The sequence below is a fragment of the Geotrypetes seraphini genome, chromosome 13 (genome assembly GCF_902459505.1).
Source record: "Geotrypetes seraphini chromosome 13, aGeoSer1.1, whole genome shotgun sequence".
Taxonomy (NCBI): domain Eukaryota; kingdom Metazoa; phylum Chordata; class Amphibia; order Gymnophiona; family Dermophiidae; genus Geotrypetes; species Geotrypetes seraphini.
Genome location: NC_047096.1, coordinates 55,691,029 through 55,715,891, shown reverse-complemented (window position 1 = coordinate 55,715,891; position 24,863 = coordinate 55,691,029). Strand labels below are relative to the sequence as shown.

The 24,863-nt window shown below is 42.8% G+C and overlaps 1 protein-coding gene across 1 annotated transcript in view; it reads right to left on the bottom strand.

Annotated features, from left to right (window-relative positions):
- Positions 1 to 1,126: 1,126 nt before the first annotated feature.
- TUBG1 (tubulin gamma 1) overlaps positions 1,127 to 24,863 on the bottom strand; it is a 57,162-nt gene continuing 33,425 nt past the window's right edge. Inside the window, 3 exon segments of the mRNA XM_033917551.1 lie at positions 1,127 to 5,369; positions 10,365 to 10,526; positions 13,877 to 14,029. Coding sequence (XP_033773442.1) covers positions 5,172 to 5,369; positions 10,365 to 10,526; positions 13,877 to 14,029 — 513 coding nt within the window. The 3' untranslated portion in view covers positions 1,127 to 5,171.

The window sequence follows — 24,863 nt, the reverse complement described above, 5'->3', positions numbered from 1 at the left end:
TTCTATGCCCCTCTCTCCTACACCAGATCTAGCATCTTTGTCCCTCTTTCCTTATTTTTCATCTGATCCCCCTTCCCAGCATCAATCTCTTTCTACTTTGTCATTCCTCTGTCTCTCCCCTTTCCCTCATCTGATCTCTCCATTCCATCCTGACTCCTTCCCCTCCTCTAATCTCCCTGCCAGCTGTTTCCTTCCAATGTTCCTCCTCCCCTGTCCAGCAGTACCTTCTCCCTTTCTTCCTCCCCTTATCCAACAGTAATTCTCATCCCTTCCCCTTCTCCCCTGTCAGCAGTAGCCCCTTCCCCTCCCTTGTCCAGGAGTACCCCTTCTCCCTTTTCTCATCCCTTCCCCTTCTCCCCTGTCAGCAGTAGCCCCTTCCCCTCCCTTGTCCAGGAGTACCCCTTCTCCCTTTCCTCCTCCTCTTATCCAACAGTAATTCTCGTCCCTTCCCTTTTCCCCTGTCAGCAGTAGCCCCTTCCTCTCCCTTTTCCAGGAGTACCCCTTCTCCCTTCCCTCTCCAGCAAATGTTTCCTCTATGTAGGCTAGCGGCAGCTCTGTGTGCTTTTAACTTCGGCACACAACTGCCCCTAAGCAGTATTTTAGCCGCGGTTTCATGAGGCAGCCTCGGGGCCTTTGGTAGGCCGGCCCGCTTTGATGATGCGATGTGGGCCGGCCTATCAAAGGCCCCGAGGCTGCCTCATGAAACCGCGGCTAAAATACTGCTTAGGGGCAGCTGTGTGCTGAAGTTAAAAGCACACAAAGCTGCCCCTGCTTGTCTGGGGGTGCGGAGACACGCGGCAGGAGTAGGAGGTGGAAGGCAGGAGTGTCGGCATAGCGACGGCAACAGGAAGTTGCACGTCAGCTGACGCCGGCACTTTTTGCTGTGGCTGGGGACCCGAATCCTTCGCGGACCGGCAACATTTTTTTGCGGACCGGCACCGGTCCGCGGACCGGCGGTTGAAGAACTGTGATGTAGACAATAATTCTCCAATACTATCCATTAAAAATGTATCCCACATGTACCAACAGTATCATAACTTGTTCAGAAAAAGCTTATTTAAATATAATTTTGCAAAGTCTTCAGAACTGCCAGCCACGTTTTTTCTATAGCTGAGCAACAATATCAGCACTGGCATCGTCATCAGACCTGTTTTGTTTTTTTTCTTTTTTTCATGTAGTCCGTGTTTTTAGTGAATATAACTTATAGCTAAAAACTTATCTTTTTTTCTTTAAGCCTGTGATTCTTCCATATCGGAAGGGACCTCTCTGTTAGACATGTTTTGCCTCACAGCTTTTTCAAGAAAAAGTCCCCCCTTCTATTGTATTCCATAACATCCCAATTGAGTCTTTTTGTCAGCAAATCTTGCAGGGGTGTGTGGGTGTTGGTTGAACATCTCTCCCGCTGTTGTGTTTTTTGTTTGTTGCGGTTTTATTCCTTGTTTTTTCTACACATGTGGCTATCGCTATTACCAGCGATGGACACATACAAATTTAGTAAATCTTTGCTGATATCCACTGACCTTATTTACATGTGCAATTTTTTGAGATTTGACTTGCTTTTCTAAAATTCGCTATCAAATCAGCTGCCTTAGCAGACCATCAATTTTTTTTTTAATGCTTTTTTTGAGAATCCAGGCCTGAGTGAAGAGAGAAGGCGGGTCCTATAGAATCCTCCAGGAACTAACAAAGATTATTAAAGGTATAAATCTAATCTTCCATTCTGTTTTGTCCCTTCTGGATTCCATATACTAGGTGAAGGGACAGAAGAGCCTGCCTCAAACCCGAGGTCCCTCAACCAGCATCAAAACACGCTGCCACAACTCGATAAAAGTATGAAGAGAGGACCAAGAAGCCACCCTGCTTGTCGAATGTGCCCCTTCTGAACCTCTAAAGGATGAATTTCTTCTGGACCTAACGATCAAGATTTTTTCTGGTTACAATTATCTCAGCCCAGTGTTTTAGAGCTTATGCTCTTTTGCGCAGGGAATCCTCTCTCTGTATTACAGATGTGGGTGTTTTCCTCCATATGATACCTTCCTTCTTGCCAAAGGTGGTCTCGGCTTTCCAGGTCCACCAGGTAATTAGGTTGCCTGCATTTCATCAAACAGGTTCAGAGTGCAAATATCAGAGCTTACGTGAATTAGATGACTGGAGGGTCTTGCTCCTTTATTTGGAAAGGATTATTGAGTTCAGGCTATCTGATCACTTTTTTGTTCTCATTGCTCACCATGGTAGGTCAATATCCAAGTTCTAGATCGATTAGGATGGCCATTTCCACGACTTCCATCACCTGCTTGCTGCGTCTGTAATACAGAGAAAGGATTCCCTGCACAAAAGAACATAAGCTCCAAACCACACCTTTGTGCTGAGACAATGGTGACCAGAAAAAAATGTCTTTATCATTAGGTCCAGAAGAAATTCATCCTTTAGAGTTTCAGAAGGGGCCTCACCAAGACCCTGTAAAATGATGTTAAGATTCCACAAAGGGAAAGGAAGACACAAGGATGGATGAAGACGAAGCGCTCCCTTCAGACACCTGGCTATATCTGAAAGAGGAATAAGCGAACTAGTGCCTCTGTGCGCTCGAAAACACAAAAAACCTGCAACCTGACCATTTCAGGGAGGCCACTGCTAGACTTTTGCCTAAACCCTCCTGCCAGGACTACCTAACTGGGAGTCTTCTCAGGCTCCACCTGTTTCTTAGCATCCTACTGTGGTAAAGCCTTCCAGGCTTTGGTAAATTAGCCAAAGTAGAGGGTTACTTCGAGCACAAAATCGAGAGAATTATCTCCAAATAACCATGCTTCATCAAGGTTGAGTGCTCAAAGTCATGCTGTAAGACCAAAACGCTGTGGGTTCTCCATGGACACCGGTCTCTGACTGAGAAGATATCGAAGAAAAAGGAGCTGGAGCTGGAGTTGCTCATCCCACTGAAGACATATGAGAACTGTATACCACGGGTGGTGAGGTCCATCCCGAGCCACTAGAGACAATAGGCTGGGATGTGTCACTGTCCGGTGGATGACCCAACCAACCAACCAGAGTCCAGGGAAAGAACATCATAAAGGAACTCATGAGCCAGCCAGGACCAAACGAAGGCATCCGGCCCTAACTTCTGCTCTTTTCGTCAACCGAAAAAGCACCTGGCCATTAAGTTCTCTGCAGAAGCCAACAAAACCCTCTAGGGCATCCCCTGTGCTCTTGGAAGATCATATAGAACACCTCCTGAGAGATGGACCATGCTCCTGAGACCAGGAACTGTCAGCCAAAGAAGACTGCCGGAACATTTACCATTCTGGCCCCATGGTCCGCTAAGAAAGATAGAAGATACGCTTCTGCCCAGTGGAATGCCGACAAACTTTCTGGGCCGAGAGAGAGAGTGTACTAGAGCTCCCTCGTAATGCACATACGCCACTGCTGTGGTGTCAGAAACTTGCACTGCCGGTCTTTCTGAAGGGGCTGGTGAGCGAATAGTGCCAGATGAAAGGTCAACCAATGTTGTGAACCAGCAGTCCACTGCCCTTGAATGGAGCAGGCCAAGCAGTGAGCCAGCAACCCAACAGGCTGGCATCCTTCCTAAGAATCATCCAATCGAAAATCCGAAGAAGCCAGCCCTGGCCGAGAACCACCCCCAGAAGCCATCAGCTCAAATAGTGGCTAGCTGGCTCCATCCATGGGAGCAGCTTCTGAAGGGGGAAACTCAGCAGAAATCACCAAGAAAGGAGGGACTTCCATAAAGGGTGCATGGGCACTCTGGCCCAGGGGAACGCCTCCAAGGAGCCTGCCCGAGAACCTGCAGATAAAACCAGGCCGAGAGAAACGGTCAGGTCAAGAGAATTCTGATCTGTTGACAAAGGTTCTATCCACTTTCCCTGAGAGGAAGCCAAGCGTCTCTTCCTGAACTTGACAAAGCTACTAGGTCATACATCCTCTGGCCAACTGGGGCATATGATCCCAACTAGGCAGCGAAGATGGCCGCAAATAATTTAATGTCCTGGTTTAACAGTGATATAGGTCAATACGACCCCAGCTGTATCTGATCTCTCCAGTTTTGGCAGCAGCACAATAGCAGCATGGGTCAACCTGTTCTGTGTCACATTTGAGGACAGAAATTTTTTTTTAAAAATTTATTTATTTGAATTTCTATACCGTTCTTCCAAGGGAGCTCAAAACGTTTTACATGGGTAAAGCCTAAAAAGGGCCTATCAAATGAGTCCTCAGGAGTAAAAGCGGCCTGCAATAAAAAACCCTAGCACAGCTTGATTGATTGTTGTGTAAGCCGCTGTGACTTTTACATTCAGCAGGATATCAAGTTTTAATAAATCAAACATTTTTGCAAGACAATGCACCTGCTCATAAGGCTGACAAACCAATGAATGTTTTGACGCAGTTGGGGTTTCAGTGCATAAACCATCCACCCTACATACCCGATGTTGCTCCATCTGTCTATTTTCTGTTTCTAAACCTTGAGTTTGAAAGGGCAACAATTTGAGTGATCTGGAGGCAATTGCAACATTGGAGCAAAAAACCTATCTTCTGTGTATACATTTAACAGCACTATAACTTAAGTTTCTTCTAGAAAATGACTCGAACCCCCAAAATAGTGCAATTATTCAATTTTACTTTGCAAATAAGACCTCTATACTGCAGAATGAGTCCATTAGGAAATGTGTTTCTATAGGAAAAATTATTAGTTAGTGCAAAATGGAAGAGGAATTTAAGATGACATTTCCCCCCACATCAGGTTTTAAGCCAGTCAACACTACAACATCAAATCAGTCTTCAAAAAGAAATGAGTTACCCAAAAGTAGCATCACAAAAAATGTATTAATCCAACCAAATTACCCCCTTCAAAAAACCAAATCAAACCCACTCTGAGAAGAAAGGTACATTTACATCTGAAACCAACCTTCTCTAGCAGCAACCCCCTCCTGCCCAACAAGCTCTCTCCCACACTCCAGTTGTCCGTTATAGAGTCAGAGTAGCTTCAAAAGGTGAAGTTTAGTTTGCTTAATACATATTTCATCTTTTCTTTTATATTTCAACACTTCTGTATCAGTACATATGATGGGAATACAAAAAGGTATTTACACAATGGATTTCATTCCAATATTATATAGATATAGATATATGAATGAGAGAGAGAGGCATAAAATGAAATGCATTTTGGTTCATTTCTCTTGTGTGCCCCAGGAGATATAGTCAGGCCGTGTGGCAGCATGGTATTCATCAATAAGTTGCTGAACTATTTCCCGGGAGTTATCAAGTTCATCAAAGTTGTCTTTGAAGATGTCTTCCTTGCGGAACTGCTCTAGGAAGGCCTCTCTCTTCCGCAGCTTGTCATACTGCCTGCAGGTCCTCTCAAATAGCTGTGGGGGGGGGGGAAGGGGGAGGGTTGTGCAGAATATTAATACCAAAGCACATTACACCAGTATCCTTATGGATAGCTAGCTCTGACAACCAAAGTAATGCACTCTTTACACTTTGGTGTTCCTTAACTTCTGTAAGCACAAAACCAAATCAAGTTTGTCTTCCAACTGCAGAGGATTTAGTAAATTCTTTTAAAAATAAAATCACCCTTATCAGGGATGCATTTCTTGTCATAAACTCTGATAATCTGCCTATAGATTCTAACGATTTAGCAGCTACTCCAGTGGATCGACTTTGTAACATCTTCGATTTAGTCTCTGAAAGTCATGTTTTAAAGCTACGTGAAAAATTGAAAAAATGTAGTTGCAAATTAGATCCTTTTCCTGAATTCCTAAGATAACACCTATTGATATGCTGAAAAGATATTTTATAGAGGTACTAAATGTACCTGAACAATCTATTCCTCCATTTGTCAAAGTATATGTTCCAACTAAAACAGTACAACAGCCAGATGTAACAAGTATATTAGAAGCCTGATACAGCTGTTGCTACTCCGGCAACACTACTCTTAACGGTAGCTTTGTTACAGGATAAAGAATGGATTTTGAGAATTTCAAAATTGGTCCAAATAATTTTTAGGATACAAAATCTAGATGTTCCCAGATGTTTCAAAGGAAACACTAAAAAATGAGGCAGCAGTTTTTGATTTTGAGACCTGCAGTAACCGAGATAGGAGGTGTATTTCACCTTAGATTTCCTTGCAAGTGTACAATAAGATATGAGTCTGTAAAATATGTTTTTCAAGAACCTTCTCACTTATCCAGCTTTGTGTCTCTTAAATGTCTAGGGAGAGAAAATAGCTTAACAGCCTCAAAAGAATAAATATCTCTCACCCATCTGTAACTACTGATTTTCTTAAGTTAAAAGATTTCTTTCTTTTTTAAAAATCACTCAGGTTAATCTTGAATCCTATGTTCTTCTGTTTGAGGACTTGAGATAGATTAAGAATTAATTTCTAGTCTAAGTTTTATTCCTGCATTTTGAATTGTTTGATTTCCTGTATAAGCTATGTCGTTGATAATTTCAAATTATAATTGTCTTAATCTATCTTTCTGTACAAGATAATAATGCTAAATAAATAATTTAAAAAAAATTAGATCCTGTTCCGTCATATCTTTTTGGAGGTATTCCACCACAACCTATTACATGGCTGACCTCACTGTTGAATCATTTCCTTGAAAATGGATATTTCTCATCAAGTATGGGACACATAATCCTGACACCTTTATTTAAAGGTGCCAATTTGGACCCTTCTGTCCTCTCTCATTATTGCTCAATCCCAAGCATACCATTATTGACAAAAATGATAGAATCTATCATCTCTAACCAACTCTCCAACTACTTGGAGAAATTTTCCATTCTTTTACCATTTCAACATAGGTTCAGACCAAATTTTAGCACTGAAACTCTTCTAATATAAATTTCAAAGATTCAAAACATAGAAATGCAGAACAAATATGCAACATTTGATCTGTCGGTAGCATTCAATGTAATTCATCATATTTTGATCCATATGCTTTCAGATATAGGTCTAAATCAAGTAGTTTTTAACTGGTTTACTAAATCTCTATCATTACGATCTTATGAGGTTCATTTAGATAGTAAAACATCTTCTATCTGGAAGCCTGGATGTGGAGTTCTTCAGGGCTCTCCTTTATCATGATACTCTTTAACATTTATATGACCTCATTGAAAAACTTACATCTGTGGAGACTATGTTTGAATATGCAGACGATATCTTCATTTTGTTGGAGATTGATTCTGATCCTATTAACTTGGTCACAATATAGATTGTTGTGTTTCTAAGCTTCAATCATGGGCAATGTCCATTCAAATGAAACTGAATGCCGTGAAAACTAAATTACTGTGGGTCAGGCTAAAGTTAGAAATTCTTCCTGTTTCTGTTACATTGAAATCTGGTATCACTCTACACATTGAGTTCTCTTCCAGAGTTCTGGGTATCATCTTAGACTCTTCCCTTTCATTTTATGGGCAGATAAATTCACTAGTGAGAAAGTGCTTCTTCAGTCTGCGCATGCTGAAAAAAGTTAGACCATTATTCTATCAGGAGCATTTTTCATTGTTGGTTCAGTCCACTGTGCTTGCTCAACTGGACTACTGTAATTCTGTGTATCTGGGTATCAAGCAAGGCAGTTTGAAACACCTTTAGTTGTTACAAAATATGGTGACAAAACTCATTTTTGGGAAATGAAAGTTCGATCATGTTTCTCCTTTGCTGAGAAAGCTTCATTGGATACTGTCTGTTATAGGATCCAATTTAAATGCGCAAGAATCATTTTAAAACTTCTTTATGGAATATTTGACCTTTGGATTATTTTATGTTGGAATACATACAGATCCTGTTATATGAGGAACACACAGAAGTGTAAGTTATCTTTCCCTCTCTTAAGGGAATTAAATCAACTGGGAAACTTTGTCAGTCCTATACTTTCAAGTTGGTAGAGATTTGGAAAGGACTACCAGGTCCTATTAGAATGATAGGCCAACTACAATTATTACAGAAAACCTTAAAAACTTTGCTTTTTTCACAATATTTAAAAAGTTCACCTGCAGAATCCACTAACTGATAACAATGCAAATGCTATTTTATGATAGTTTCTAATTTAAACACTTTACTCTATTCTACATCATTTATGTACACTCTAGTCTCCTGACTATTTGTAAACCGAGTCGAGCTCCGATGAGAGATGACCTGGTATATAAACCGAAGACTAGATTATATAATGTAATTAAAATCCTCCCTTCCCTCTTGTTCTCCCACCCGTCCAAATTACGTCCTTGTCTTGGCCCCATTCCCCCTACTCTTATTTTAATTTTTATTCTTTAAGTAATTTTAATTTTTTTTTTTTTTAAACTCATATTATTGTAAACCGACCAGATACCTGTGATGGCCGGTATATCAAACTATGAATAAACTTGAATTAGGTATGGCTGATTGCATTGTAGGGAGAGGAACCTCATGGACATACAGAGCAAAGGATGACTCAATTAATATTAAGATGCCATGTAAACTAGTAAAGCAGAGCGATTGATGCCCTAACATGGCTTCCCAATGCTCTAAAAAAGTGATCACTTTTAATGATTAAAAAAAAAAGGCTTACCTGTCTAATTTTTTTTTAATGGGCACAGATGTTGTGCATATTACACATGAACAATATCTGCCTCATTAGAATAAAAAAAAAAAAAGCGCGGATGAACCAGCACCGGGAACTGCCTCTTTCCCCCCACCCCCATGCCAGCGAAACAGTAGGAGGAATGCCCACTTCTCCTGCCATGCCAATTCCACTTCCCCCACGTGAGAAAAAATGGCAGAAGGGATGCCCACTCACTCCTACCATGGTGACTCTCCCCCCTGCAGCAGTGAAACAGCAGGAGGGATGCCCACTCCTTCCTGCCACTGAAGGCCCCGCCAGCCCCCCCCAAACATCCCCTACACTCCCCCTCAAAAACAAGCAGGAGGGACGCCCACTCCCTCCTGCCACCCTCCCCCTGAAATAAAAAGACAAGAAGGATGCCCATTCTGTTCTGCCACCAGAGGTCCCTGAACCCCCTCCCCCCCCGGTAACTTTTTAGAGAAGTTGGAGCGGGAGGGAAGCTCAGTCCGTCCAGTTCGTAGGTCTCCAGATCAAAATGATGGGCCTTTCCCTCCCAGGTGTATCAATTGATGTCAGGGAGGGGTCTAAGGCCTTAGACTCCTCCCCCTTGTATCTTGGGATACAGAGGGAGGAGCCTAAGACCCTGATTGGCTCCTCCCCATGCATCATATAACATAACTTCACTTTATTCTTCTATACTGCCATGCACCGGGGAGGGAAAAGGCTGTCATTTTGATCAGGTGGGCCTATGAGTGAGATGGATTGAGTTTCCCTCCCACTTCAACTTCTCTAAAAAGAAGTTTGATCACGTGCCACCTCTGCTGAGGAAACTTCATTGGCTTCCCTTTAGAACAGGGGTGTCAAAGTCCCTCCTTGAGGGCCACAATCCAGTCGGGTTTTCAGAATTTCCCCAATGAATATGCAATGAAAGCAGTGCATGCAAATAGATCTCATGCATATTCATTGTGGAAATCCTGAAAACCCAACTGGATTGCGGCCCTTGAGGAGGGACTTTGACACCCCTGCTTTAGATTGAAAGTTTGATTTAAATATGCCTGTATAATTTTAAAAACCTTGCACTCACATTTTGTTCCTCTAATCCCTTTATCTCTAAACACCTTGAAATCTTCAGGTACAAGAACAACTCACATGTATAAAGCTCTCTTTTTCATCCTTAAAAAGAATAAAGCCTGCCAGCAAAATTTCTGTTCCTTTCCATATCTATTGACAGTGATATGGAATGAATTGCCATCTTATATAAGATCTCTTCAGATCTTCCACAAAACCTTGAAAACTTGACTTGTTCCAACATTTTTTAGGTAATAGTTCCAATGAGTGTTAATAGTTTCCTATTTTGTAATCTAATCATGTAAACCGAATCGAGCTCTTTACTTTAGGAAATGATTCAGTATACATAAATCTAAGATTTAGATTAGATTGAAAAATTTCACAGAAGCCATTATCTTGGCCACTGCGGAACAGCACTTACACATGTGGTACAACAGCAGCAAGAAAATCTGCAAAGTTAATGCCATAGATTCAAGCAGGAAGTGCCAATCCTAATGCTGCAATTACCAGACATTATTTTAATAGTGTGCTGCAACATCAGTTATAAATATTCATACCCCTCCACCCCCCGAGGGTGCAATTTACAGTCATTTTTAACTGTGCCACAGAGCAGACCATAAATAGATGGAATGTTTTAATCTGAGCTATATAATTGACTTAAAGCACCTCCTTGTCATAGCCAACCAGGTCACAAAAATATTAGGCAAGTCTTAGCCTTAGAGGGGAAAATTTGTTCAGTCTCACACTTACCGATGAAATGTTTGTATGGTTTGCCATCATAAGCCCACTGACCCTATGTGCAGATGGAAGGTATGGCGATTTCCTAGACAGGGCAACCTGTATGCTAGCAGGACCCCAAGGAATAAAATTTGCTAGCTTCCTTTCACGGATCCTCTGGAGACTCTTGTGAACCTGTTAAGAAAATATGCCATTTTAAATAAATAAAGAATAACTGATGCGCCCCTCCCCAAAACATTAAGAAAAAGGAGGAGTACAGAGATTGGTATAACAAACCACCACACACTTTTCCTCTCCCCAGTGTCCCCATCCATGGCTTAAAAAACAATCCAGCTTCACTTAAACAAAAGTTGAAGGGACAAGGGCAGTCTCCTTCCACTTTGCTGATAAAAAGAACATACGTGAGGCAGAGAGAGATGTCAGGGCATGGGGTGGAGTGGGAAGGAAGGATAGAAAGGAGAAGAGATACCAGAACATAGGGGAGAGGGTGGAGCAAAAAAAATGGAGAGGGGTGAAGGTGAAATGAATCATGTACAAAGGAGAGAAACAGCACAGGATATATAGTTTATTGAAGGGACATAGAAAGAGGGAAGATGCCATACGGATGGAAAGGGCAGAGAGAGGGTGGACAGTGGATGAAGGGGCAGAGAGAGGGTGGACAGTAGATGGAAGGGGAAGAGAGAGGGCAGAGGCTGGGTGGAAGGGGCAAAGAGAGAGGGCAGATGTTGCATGGAAGGGAGAGAGGACAAACCTGAATAGAAAGAAGAGAGTGAAGAAAAGATCATTAAAGCAGAAACGACAAAAAGTAGAAATAAATTTTTTTGTTGCTTTATGTAGACTCAAGTAGCTTTGTAACTGTATTGATAAGTCTATAAATAGAAAATGGAAATAAGGTAATATTTTTGGACTAAACCCTTTTCCTCAGGTCAGGAGAGGATACCATAATAGCAGTATACTGTACTGTCTTGAAGAAAGATTTGGCCTCTGAAAGCTAATTGAAAAATGGATTAGTCCAATAAAATGGTATTTTCTTATTTCTCGTTATTTGTTTTATTTCTATTTGTTAATTTGTACAGTGGTGATTGTTATGTATCAATTTTTTCAAATTTACATCTACTGTCTTTCTATTTTGCAAAGTATTAGGGGACGTGTCACTGTTTCTGTGGTGTTGCATTGTATGCAGAGTCTGGTTTCTTGGTGGTTCAGTTTAACTACATATTTCTATTTTTAGTTTGTGATTATTCCATATTGGGCGAGGGTGTTTCTGTGGGTATGAAAAGGATATGTACAAGATCTGGCAAGATCTGTTAGCATATACTGTGCAAGATCTGACTTGTTTAGTTTTACGATGTGTGTGTTAGTGTTCTAGTGCTCGCTGCAGTGTTTAAAATGCTGCCTTTTCCTAGGTGCATCCTTGTTGAGTGACTCATGGATTATTACTAAAAATATCTTTTTTTATAGAGGAGGGGGTTAAAAAATGATCAGCACTGGCTGTCATATATACTAGGTACACCACTGGATTTAATGACCCTATTCTAACTTTACTGTTTACCTTTACTTTTGTTTGAGTAAATTGGCAGGTCTAAAAGCACGCTGTAAGTATCTGGTTGTGCTGTATAAAAACGTACTATTATTATAATAACGTATATTTTATTTTATCGTAGATGCCTTAATGCCTGTGGCTAGTGGCCCTGACGCAGTGGAGTGTAATTGATTTCCACGAAACGTTGGCCGCGTCGGCTCAGATAGACGAAGGCTAAGGCTTTAACATTCAAGTCTCTATTTAAGATAAGTGATCTGTCTGCCTGTTAAAAATTCGGATGCTTTGTATTTCACTTGAAGATATATTTAGTATAAACATTTTAGGATGCACTTAGAGAAAAAATTTTTTAGATTATAAGAGTAGTGCTGTTTTGAAAATAAGTAAAGAAAATAAGAAAAAAAGAAAAAAAGACTTTTTGATAAAATATAAATTAGTGCAGTTAGGAGGCCTATGACTGGAGTGTGGAGCTTGGAATACGCTGATCATTTAGTCTGTGATAGGACTTCGCGTATGCTCCGAATCTGAGGCCTCAGTGTGATACAGAGTATATTATTAAGTGGTTATTATTAGACACATGAGTATAAGTTTTTGCTAAATACCACTAGGGTTTGGTTATTTAGTTTATATCCCAATTCATAAGAACATAAGAAGTGCCATCTCCGGATCAGACCCTAGGTCCATCAAGTCTGGCGATCCGTACACGTGGAGGCCCCGCCAGGTGTACCCTGGCATAGTTTTAGTCCCCATATCACTCTAAGCTTCTCGTAAAGAGAAGTGCATCTAGCTTACCCTTACCCATGTCACTCTATGCCACTCAAGCAAGAATACTATTTAAATTCTACTGTCTACTAATTAAATCCATAAATGGTGACAGCCTAGCCTACTTCAACAACCACCTAAACCAAACTACCACAACCAGACACAGAAGAACCCACATACCCTCCAATCAGAGACATCAAACAGAAAAAACTGTACGATGGCCTTCTAGCCACACAGGCAGCAAAACTAGACCACCAACTCTCAAATCTACTAATCGCGACCCTAGACTACAAAACTTTCAAAAAAGAAATAAAAACCTTGCTATTCAAGAAATCCATGAAGACTAACACCGAATGAAACATTTCAAGCCTCTGAAGCAACCCGCTCTACTCTGTAACACCTCTGGACATGTCCAGAACTCCTCTTCTGTAATCCGTCTTGAACCACAAGGAATGGCGGAATAAAAATCAGTAATGTGATGTAATAGAAGAATGGTTGGGGGATCATGGACTAATTGAATATGTCAAAAACAGTACCATGTTGTATTTCCAGTGACAAGGTAACACCACAACTAGATCTTTCACTACACCGTCAGCATATAGAGATAGTAGATAGTTTTAAGTATTTGGGAATAATAATTGACATTTGAATTTTGAGAAGCAGGTTTCAGCTACAGTTGTGAAAGGATTTGGGGCATTAAGACAACTCAGAGCTATTTGAGATTTCCTGGATGAGAAATCGTTACATACTTTAATCTATGCTTTTGTTCTATCTAAGTTGGATTATGGCAATTTGATATGTGCGGGAATGTTGGGCAACTGAAACGTTTACAAACAGTACAAAAGACTCACCAATATGATATTGTAATGGCCCAAGAAATTTCATTTAATATAAGTCGACAATGTGCTTTGCAAATTACAGTAGTTTTGAGCTAAAAAGATTTCTAGAATGAGTGACACTCCATTGCCTCCCTCTTTTTTCAGTGTTCTAAGTTTCACCTCATGCAAAGAAGCAGCAAACAAAAATGTTCCAAAAAAAATTTAAGGAATTTTTTTAAAGCTTTTTTAAACCAGATTATAAAGCACATTTATAATTTCATAAGTCAAAAGGCATGGCAAGAAAATTTGTTCCTTTCATAAATGCTTTTATTCTGCATTGGCCAAGATAGCCAGAATCCATTTTAAGACATTACATTCTAGCTTCTGATCTACTTCTTGCTTACCTGAGTAGGATCCACCTCTCCCTGGATGATGTTAAGAATAGCAATGTAACAGTGATTAGTTTGTCGGTCCCTGCCAGTAGAAACCATGACATTCTTGGGTTGCAATAATCTTCTCATTACATCCAGTACAGTGGTTTTGCGCACACTCGCAACCTACGGCAGTAAATAGTAATGAAGGACATCCTAAAACTGAAACAGCAAAAAAAAACAAAAAACAGTAAAACAAAAACACTGAGGGGCAGATTCCATATAAGATGCTGGTCTCAGCAGCTGCCGAGAATCGCATACCGGCATCCTGTACCTAATCACATCTGCCCTAATGGACAGACACCTAACCCCACCTAACCGGCCAGTTAGAGAATGGCACTGCCATCAACTGATCGTGGCAAGGGAATAACCCTGGCACAATCAGCTGAGCGGTTGCGAAAGGGAACCCCTCACACTTACATTTCAGGTATCTATTGCGGCTCTAGGGAGATGCCTAGGGCTGCTTATGCTCACCCAAGGCCACTTCCAGGCAAAACCATGCCCAGCTTTGGGCAAACTTAAGTGACCCTCAACCGCGACATATGCCTACAGTGTAGGCAGTCTGCCTAGGGTTTTTTTTTAAATAAAGTGAGTCCTAATTGGCTTTTAGACAGGACACCTACTGCTGCCTACAACTGGGATGCCCGTTTATAGAATTTGCCCCTGAATGTTTCTCAAAGTAGAAAATAAAGGTCATACAAGATATAAGGGCTACTGCTTTATAGCACCAATTTAATATTGCTGCTACTAGCTTTTGAGAATGAAAAACTTAGATTCAAATGTGTTAATTTAGTGCAGTAAAAACTGAACCACCCATCTCTTGCTTGGTGACCCTTATTTTTTCTTAAGAGTCAAGACAACACTGCAATCACACTATCGATTAAATCAAACATCTTGCCATTCCTAGGTTTATTAATAAGACTGTGTGAACAATTCACAAATGTTGTAAATTTATGAATACAATACAATCCACAAAAACAAAGTAAAACAACCCCACATAGGATAAACCAGAACAAGAAAACAAGTAGGGAAGGGAGCTTTAGAACCAATAAAATTTATTAAAAGTAGTCACACATTAAAACATATCACACAGCCAAGCAACCTTTTGAGTGAGTATTTAGTGTTTCAAAGCATTTTCCAAGCTCTTTTGGATTTCACTACGAACCTGGAGCATTTCTTCTAGATGTTTAAGTGCCACATTACCATCTACTAGATCTACCCCTTCACCCCCGAGGCAGGCTTTCTACTTGAAGCCGAAACAGACTTTGTATTTGTTTTCTTGTTCTGGTAAATTTATGAATATTTTTGGTGATTTTGTAAAAGATTGCCTCGTGAATTAATATTAGCAGGCTGCAAAAAAATGTGTTAAAATTGCTAAACCTGCAAATCAAAGTTTTAATTCCCCCAGCACTCGTTGTGTTACATTGAGTAGGACCATCAAACTTGGGCTTTTACCCACGATTTTAGGGGAAAAGGGGGCATTTTCAATTCAAAAAGAAGGTGCATGCAGATCTATTTTACCTTTTTGGCGTACCTTCTCCATTGTTCACAAATTTACATTTTACAAAGCAGTATTAACCAAAAGAACAAATTGCTGAAATCCATGCACTTCACAGTCTTATTTGTGTTCCTGCAGGTACTTGTAACCTGGACTGGCTACTACTGGAAATAGGACAGCGGACAAAATGGATCATTGGTCTGACTCAGTATAACTAAGTACCCCCTCCGAATCCGCCGTTTCAATACCTGCAGATTCAGTTATTTGCGATTTCTTTTAGAAACGCTGCATCCCAAACCTTACCTGGTAGTCTAGCGGTGACGCGGTCTTGAGACTACAACAGGAACGCACAGCAGCCATTTTGATGACGGCTCTGCACGGGGCAGGAGCATAGGACGATCGATCCTACCCCGCGTCGCCGCTAGACTACCAGGACGCAGGGTTGGGTCAGAGCCAGCCCTGAAAGTTATCTGCAGGCCGGCTCTGCCCCTAACCCCTGTAAATCTTGAACATCTGCTGTATTCCCATGTTCTTCTGGCAATGACAGAAATCAGTTAAAGCAAAGGACCAAAGAAGCTATATAGAAAACAAACAAACCATGCAAGGCAGTTCTGTAAAATTCAAGCTACATGAAGGAAGAAAGAAAAGCAAAAACCCAGAATTACACACTAATCAACTCAAATCCAAACTTTGTCATCTGAGGCACAAGAACCTGATAGTACTTTCTAGATACCTCATGACCACTCCAACAACTGATGGTCAAATCAGTTAAAGGTCACTAGATTTCTAACTCAGCAGAAGTTAAATAAATATTAAATTGCAAAAAGAGGACTACTGTAGTCTGCCTGGGGCATGTATGGGCTTATTTATTAAGCTACATTAGGTGTTTAACATGGATTGTTTTACAAGGACATATAAACCATCTACACACTACAACGCAGAGTCCTAGGTGGTATACAATATGCATCAAAACTAGCTAAAGCAAGTTAAATTCCACATGAATCACAAAGTACAGAATTTTATGATAATGCAGGGAATGTGATGTGAAAGGTGTGCTCACTCGACACTGGCAGCACAGATTACCTGCATCATGAAAAGATGCAGTTAACATCACACATGACTTTACCCAAATGCCAACTACTCTACTAAATGTTACCAGAGAGATTTTCAGTAATGTAATTGTACACATTAAGAGTAATTCTGTAACAGTGTGCCTATGTTTAGGTGCAAAGAATACACATAGATGCTAATATTCTGGCTATGAAGATTCCATAATCTGGTACCTAAATGTGATGGCATGTAGTTTGAAGGTAGATATATACATGAGCGGTGTTTGGGTGTGAGACAAGTTACTCACCTTTAGTACCGGTAGATGTTCTCTGAGGATAGCAGGGCACAATAGCACATATGGGTGACATCATCCAATGTAGCTCTTGTATTCTATTGTTACTACTACTATTCATCATTTCTATAGCACTACTGTACATTTAACATTCAATAGATGGTCCCTGATCAGAAGAGCTTACATTCTAATTTGGACAGACAGACAGAACATTTCAGGGTTGGGGTGTTTCTACCAGAATGATATGATGAGTAAAGGTAACTGATAGTGAGTGAATTAAGAGTTGAGAACAGCTTCAAAAAAGTGGGCTTTTAATTTGGATTTGAATACCACTAGATGGAGCATGCCATATTGACTCTGGCAGCCTGTTTCAGGCATATGGCATGACAAGAAAGAAGGGATGGAGTCTTGAGTTGGTGGTGGAGGCAAAGGGTACAGATAAGAGGGACATACCTGACGAACAGAGTTTACGGGGGAACATTATAGGCGGAGATAAGTGAAGAGAGGTATTGAGGGGCTATATGAGATGGATTTGCATGCAATGCCTCCTTGAGATGCAAATCTATCTCATGCATATTTATTGTGGGTATCCTGAAAACCTGACCTGGCTCCGGCTCTCGAGGACCAGAATTGCCTATCCCTGGGCTATAGAATGAATGCACTTGTAAGTTAGTAAGAAGAGTTTAAACTATATTCGGAAAAGGATGGGGAGCTAATGAAGTGACGAGGAGAGGGGTAATCTGAGCATGGTTGCTCTTGCAGAAGGAGAAATTAGGTTCTTACCTGTTAATTTACTTTCTTTTAGCTTCTCCAGACCAGTATAGGTTAATCTTACAAGCAGGTATATATCTCATCATGTCCAGCAGGTGGAGACTGAAAACAAAACTGTGGAATAGTACATAATAGGTACCTTCCCCTATTCCTATCAGTCTTCTGAAAAGCCAAGCAGAACTAATAACCTGCAACAGAAATAAACAATACTCCGAACAGGAGTAATAACATACTTACCCAAATGCTGTTGGGAAATGCAGAGGAGAGATCCCAGAAAGCAAAGGGCCCCACAGCTCGCCAGCTAAGCTAGCCGAGCCACAGCCTCTGTTCTTCAATTCTCCCCGACCCTAGAAAAATACTAGAACCCACAGAAAAAAACAAAAAGTTCACGCGCAACAGCCACAAGACCATCACGACAATAGACAGGGTGGGGACCTATACCGGTCTGGAGAAGCTAAAAGAAAGTAAATTAGCAGGTAAGAACCTAATTTCTCCTTCTTTAGCACTCTCCAGACCGGTATATGTTAATCTTACAAGCGGGACGTACCAAAGCAGTCCCCATCATGGGTGGGACCCCCGAAGGGCTGACACCAGAACATGCTCACCGAACATTGCGTCCCGATACGCCTGAACGTCCACACGGTAGTGTCTGACAAAGGAATGCAAGGAAGACCAAATAGCAGCCTTATAAATGTCTACCAGGGGTACTAGTGAAGACTCAGCCCAAAACACCACCTGATCCTGAGTGGAATGAGCCTTGAGAAAGTCCAGAACAGGCTTTTTCTGAAGAAGAAACGCGGACGCAATAGCCTCTTTGATCCAACACGCAATGGTAGCCTTGGAAGTGCCATCTTCCTTACGAGGACCCGCAAGAAGGACAAAGAGATGATCTGATTTCCTGAACCCCTGGGTCCGCTGCACATGAGTGAAGAACCTGACAGACATCTAGCTGGCGCGACCTCTTCTGCTCAGAAGATCCCTCCTGACTACCCAACACCGGGAGAACCACTGCCTGATTGACATGAAAAGGAGAAACTACCTTTGGCAGAAAGGAAGGAACAGCCCTCAACACTACCCACTCCCTAGAAAACTCCAAGGAAGACCTACAAGAGACAGCCTGCAGCTCCGAAACACGTCTAGCAGAAGTAATAGCTACCAAGAAGACCACCTTAAGAGAAAGGTCCTTCAACGAGCAGGCGCCCAAAAGCTCAAAAGGAGGGCACACCAGCCCAGACAAGACAAGATTCAAATCCCAAGAGGGAACCGACGGCCGCATGGGAGGCTTGAGCAATTTGGCCGCCCACAAGAAGCAAATTACATCAGGAATGGCAGTCAGACGCTGACCTTGTAACAACCCACGAAAGGCCAACAAGGCCACCAGCTAAACTCGGAGAGAAGACCAAGCCAGGCCCCTGTCCAGGCCATCCTGCAAGAACTCTTTAAGATTTTAGGCAGGGAAACGCGAAAAGAGACCACTCCACACGCCCCACACCAATCCTCAAAGATGTGCCAAACCCACACATAAGCCCGAGATGTAGAAAGTCTCCGGGACCCCAAGAGGGTGATCACTTTATCGGAATATCCCTTCATACCTAGGCGTCCCTTGTCAAGAGCCAAGCCATAAGACAAAAGGATCGAACATGGTAATGGGGCCCTGAGTCAGAAGATCGGGCGAAAGAAGCAGTGGAAGAGGATCTGACACAAGATGCTGCACCAGATCCGAATACCACGGGCGGCGGGGCCAATCCAGAGCCACAAGAACCACCAGGCCTGGGTGACTAACAATACAGAGAAGAACTCTGCCCACTAATGGCCACGGGGGAGAACACATACAACAGCCCCTCCGCTGGCCATGGTTGAACCAGAGCATCCAGGCCCTCGGCTTGACTGTCTCTGTGACAACTGAAGAAGCAGGGTGTTTTGGCGTTGAGACTCGTGGCCATCAGGTCCATCAGGGGCTGACTCCAAGATTGTACTATCAACTGAAAGGCCACGTGGTTACTTGACGACAGAGGAAGTCCGCCTGAACCTTCTCCACTCCGGCTATGTGGGAGGCCGAGATGTCCTGAAGGTGGGACTCTGCCCAGACCATGAGCAGAGCTGCCTCCTGTGCTACCTGAATGCTCTTGGTACCTCCCTGACGATTGACATAGGCCACCACTGTGGCATTGTCCGACAGACCTCTGACTGACTTGCCTGACAAGAAGGAGCGGAAGACTAAGCGCCAGATGGATGGCTCTCGTCTCCAGCACATTGATCGACCAGGACACCTACCTCTGTGGACCAGGTGCCCTGTGCTGATGTGACCTAGACACTGAGCTCCCCAACCGAAGAGACTGCATTGTAAGAAGCATTGTCCACTGTGGGCAGATCCAGACCTGTCCCTGGAACCAGATGAAGGTCTGGAGCCACCAAAGAAGACTGTAGTGTGCTAAGCCTCTCAGAGGAACAGGGAAATACCAGACTGTGCCTCTAGGGCGACCACCCTCCGAAGCAGCGCATATTGAAGAGGACGCATGCAGGCCCGCGTCCACCTTTCTATGTCTAGGGGAAGCCGCCATATGACCCCAAGAACAGAGGAAATTCTGCACCCAAGGAAACCGGGACGCCCATAGAGCAGGCGAATCTAGAGATTGCAATTTGCTTTACCCGGGCTTCTAGAAGGAAGACCTTCCACAAGGAGGTGTCAAACAGAACCCACAAGGTACTCCAGACGCTGAGATGGACCAACAACTCTGGATAATGGTTGACCACCCAACCCAGCGACTGCAGAAACTCCACCACCCGAGGCCGTAACCCGGGTGCTCTCCTGCAATGACTCGCCTGAATCAACCAGTCGTCACGATAGGGACGTACTAGAATACCCTCTTGACCTCAAGGCAGCCACGACGACTACCATAACCTTGGTGAACGTCCGGGGAGCCATGGCCAGGCAAAAAGGAAGCACACAGAACTGATAGTGCTGACCAAGGATCGCAAAGTGAAGGAAGTGCTGATGGGAGGCCCCAAATTGGAACATGCAAGAAGGCCTCCGTCAGATCGAGAGAAGTCAGAACTCCCCCGGCTGAATCGCAAGAATGACAGACTGCAGTGCTTCCATTTGAAAAGAGGGAATTTTGAGAGCCCTGTTGACCCCTTTTAAATCTAGGATGAGCCGAAAGGTCCCCTCCTTCTTGGGTACCACAAAGAAAATTGAGTACCTGCTGGAACCGCACTTCTGAGGGGGTACTGGAACAACTGCTTTGAGATCTAGCAAGCATTGAAAGGTCTGGCGAAAGGCATGCGTCTTCCATGCCGCCTGACATGGAGAGGCTAGAAAATGATTTGGCAGAGAGCGGGCAAACTCCAGAGCATAACTGTCCCGTACCACCTCCAGGTCCCACGTGATCTCGTCCCACTTGGGGAAAAACTCGCGCAGCTGGGCACCCACCGGAACCAAAGGCAGCGCCAGCAAAGAGTCATTGTGTAGGACAGGCAGCGGTGGAACCAGCAGAAGGGGTTCCCAGCTCCCACGATGGGCCCCCTAAAGAACTGCATGTGCTGATAAAAACGACACCGGAAAACTCCGAAGCCTGGAAAGTAGCAGCTCCACGCCCAGGGTGGTACTTGCGGAACTCCCACAGACGCCCGCGGCACTGTCCACCCCGAGACGCCAGGCGGGCACAGTCCTCAGGCAGGTAGGGCACCTTAGAGTCCGTCAGAATCTGAAACTAACTTATCTAAGTCCTCTCCAAACCAAAAAGACTCTGGAAAGGGAAATTTGGTAAGCTTAGTTTTGGGCGCGGCATCTGCTAACCAAACATGAAGGCACAAGGTACGTCGCTCGGCCACTCCAAAAGCCATAGACTTGGCCAACGTCTGTACCAAGTCATAGAGAGCATCTGAGAGAAAACGAGGCAGCCAATCTCAATCTTAGCCACTTCCTGATCCACCAAGGACCAGTCATCAGACTCACGATCCAGGACACGCTCGGCCCACTGAAACATGGCGCAAGCCACCAGCCTCCCACAAATAGCCACCTGGATCCCCAAGGCAGAGACATCAAAATTCTGCTTAAGAATGGTCTCCAACTTACGTTCTTCAGAGTCCCCGTAAGGCAGAACCTCCTTCAACAGGCATGGTATGCCGCTTAGCAATCGCTGAGACCATCGCATCCACCACTGGCGACTTTAAAGTAGCCCTATCCCCCTCCGGGATGGGATACTAAACGAGCCATGGCGCGCGCCAAACCAAAATGGCGCCTCCGGTGTATTCCACTGCACTAGAACCAAGATCCCAATATCCTGATGCATAGGAAAAGAGCGGGAACGTATGGATCCCCTTAAGAAGAGGTTCCCCCACAAGCGGGGTCCTCCGGTGGCACTTCTTCAAAACGCAAGCACCAATGAGACCTGCTGAATCGGTCTGGTAGCTCATCCCTCTGAAAAAGGCAGTATTCTGGTGCCAAAAAACAGCCTACAAAAGCATCACCAAATTCAAGGAGTTGTTTTGGAGGTGGGTTCCCCACAGCCCTAGAAATCACCCACAAACAGCAATCCTCAGACACCCCCCACCCAGATTTCCCCATAGGCAATAATAGCCTGTACTCATTGTACTGTGCTGCACACTGGTGCTGATTGCCCGATTCAGTTCACACTGCAGATGGAAAAATGGAGAAACCATAGCCTCAAAACAAGCCCAGAACACTGCGGTCTTCAGGCTGCCAGACAGACTGAAGCTGGACTGAGACCTCAGACCCCCACAGACCCATGTAAAAGGTTTAAAGAGAATGCAACTGGCACAGCTAAAGCCCCTCCTAGTCTGGACCGCCAAACATTCCTGCACTTAAGCACCTGATAAAGCAGGGTGCGAGCATGGCTCCCTGAGGAACAGTCTCTGAGCTCCTTGATTATTAGTACAGGCTGGCTAGACAGGCTCCCTGAAAGGGTAGAAGTCATGGGGACCGATGCTGATGGGCTGGACTTAAATGTGCCAAAAAGCAATAATGACACAGGGACAAATTTTTTCCCATTCCCCGCAGGAATTCATTTCCCCATCCTGTCCCTGCGAGTTCTTTTCCTAGTTCCTGCCCCATTCCTGCAAACTCCATCCTCATCTGCACAAGCCTCAAACACTTTAAAATCATAAGTGTTTTGAGACTTGTGCATTTAAGGCAGAGCTTACAGGAATGGGGCAGGGACAGTGACAAATTCATGGGGACGGGACAGGGAAATTGAGTTCCTGCGGGACAGGGAAAAATCTGTCCCCGTGTCATTCTCTACCAAAAAGTCTTATGCAGTACCTCTCAATGTTCAAGAAGCTGCAGCACCATTTTGTGAAGACTAATTACAAACATGAGCTTGCTGCACTTAGAACATTTTTAAACAATGGGAGGTTTTTTATTGGAAGAAAAATAGCCACAGTGAAATCAAATGGCTCAATTAAAAAAAAAAGAAGGAAAATCAGTCCCAGCTGGGGTGCTCAGACCTAAGATAACCACTGCAAAGAAAGCACACTGAAAATAGGCCCTCTCAGCTCTGGTCCTGAGGCAAGTGGGAAGGTACTTGCACGTGCATGGTCGGGGCTACCAAAAGCTTCTAGAAATAGCAACACTGGGCAGAATCCCTTCCAGGCTCCATCAGATAGAGTCACCTATATGTGGTAATTATTTTCCTGCTTGTCCTTTGAGAAATTATAAAATACTATAATTTACAGATGTTTCTTGCCTATCTAGGCATGAGCATTTATATCAGCCTTATGGCTAATGTTAAAGGTTAATGCTTAAAGTACAAGTGCAGATTTGGCCTGTTATACTATTAAATAAATCCCTTAATAAAACAGGATAAAAAAGATTTTCTTCTCCGATTCACCCAGAAAAGGCAGTGGGAGTTTAAAGCAGATGGGCTGCTAATGAAAGATCTATAAGTAAATGGTTAAATCAACCTCGTGATACGGTGGATAATCAAGATTCCACATAAGCAACTCTGATCAGAAGCTTGTGGCATTAGGTCAGCATGTCTGGCTGGGAGGTTGACGGGCCAAAGATTACATCTATAATACGGGACATAGCAATACATGGTTAAGATATGGAGGCCAATGATGGAAAACTATAGCGTTAGACAGAGCTTCCCCAAATGGGGGTCATGAAAATCCACATTCAGAGCTGTGACCTGGTAGGCCCTCTATTTGATATCAATGATCTGTGCTGGCCTGAGGGTTGACACTTTCTGTGCTGTGTGAATGGTGTTGTGGCCACAGAAAGCTTGATTAGCACTGCAGTATGGAGAACTCAGCTAGGCAAATGGATAACATTCACAATATGAATTAATTTTGAATCCTACAGAATCTGTGTTTGGATTATGTGACAACTACAGATTCATCACATTTTCGTGCTCACTATGACAAAGTTCAATTGGAAAATACAGAAATTTTCAAATGTTATGTACTCGTTTATAAGCAAGGAGTCTTTTAGGTTTGCCTCTTGAGATGTCCTTTGTAAATATGCATGTAAACAGAGCAGAAATAACGTCTCTTAGGTTAGCTGAGAAAATGTAACAAATTTGCTATTTTTTGTTTTATTGTTCATGCACTGAAAGATGGTTGAGCAAAAAACAATTTAAAGTGATGCATTTCAGATATGAAATCTAAAACTAGTATTAACAGCAGTACACAGCCTATAACAGTCACATGTGGCCTTAGACCCTTTGTATTTGGTACAATAAATAATTTCTCAACCTACAGTATTTCCTTCTCACAAACAAGAGCCAGTTATAATAAACCCCATAATGAGGAAAAATATATTTTATAGCAAGCAAATCAACATCACATGGAATGTACAATAAAAGCAAAAGAAAAAAAAACTCAAGCAGCAACTGGAGGAAGTTTGGAGAAAATCAACACCAGAAAATTTCTTAAACCCAGTATTAACACACAGTATGCTCGTCTTTACTGGAATTTCTCAATGGTTAACTTATACCATCAGACACATTTGTGAGGCAATTAACATAAGGGTGGCAGGCTCCATTTACAGAACATATAAAAAGAAGGGTCTTTGCTGCACTTGGTTTTGTTGAGCTCTATTGCTATGCAAGAATGAATCGAATACTTGAATGAGGTTCTCTAGATTCAAGTGTCCATGGAGGGTCAAAAAGTTGAATGCCATATGCCAGAAAGATGAGAACACAGATGTGCTTCTATATAACCAATCTGTTTTACTTAGTAGTTAGATACAGAATAACTTTACTTAGAGACTTATAGAGTATAGCAATATGTGGTTATTCAGGCAAGTAGGTGATGTTTGGTTCAACATCTGGGCAAACTCAAATAATTGTAAATGTCAAAAGAACAACAATTTTATCCTACTCCTATGT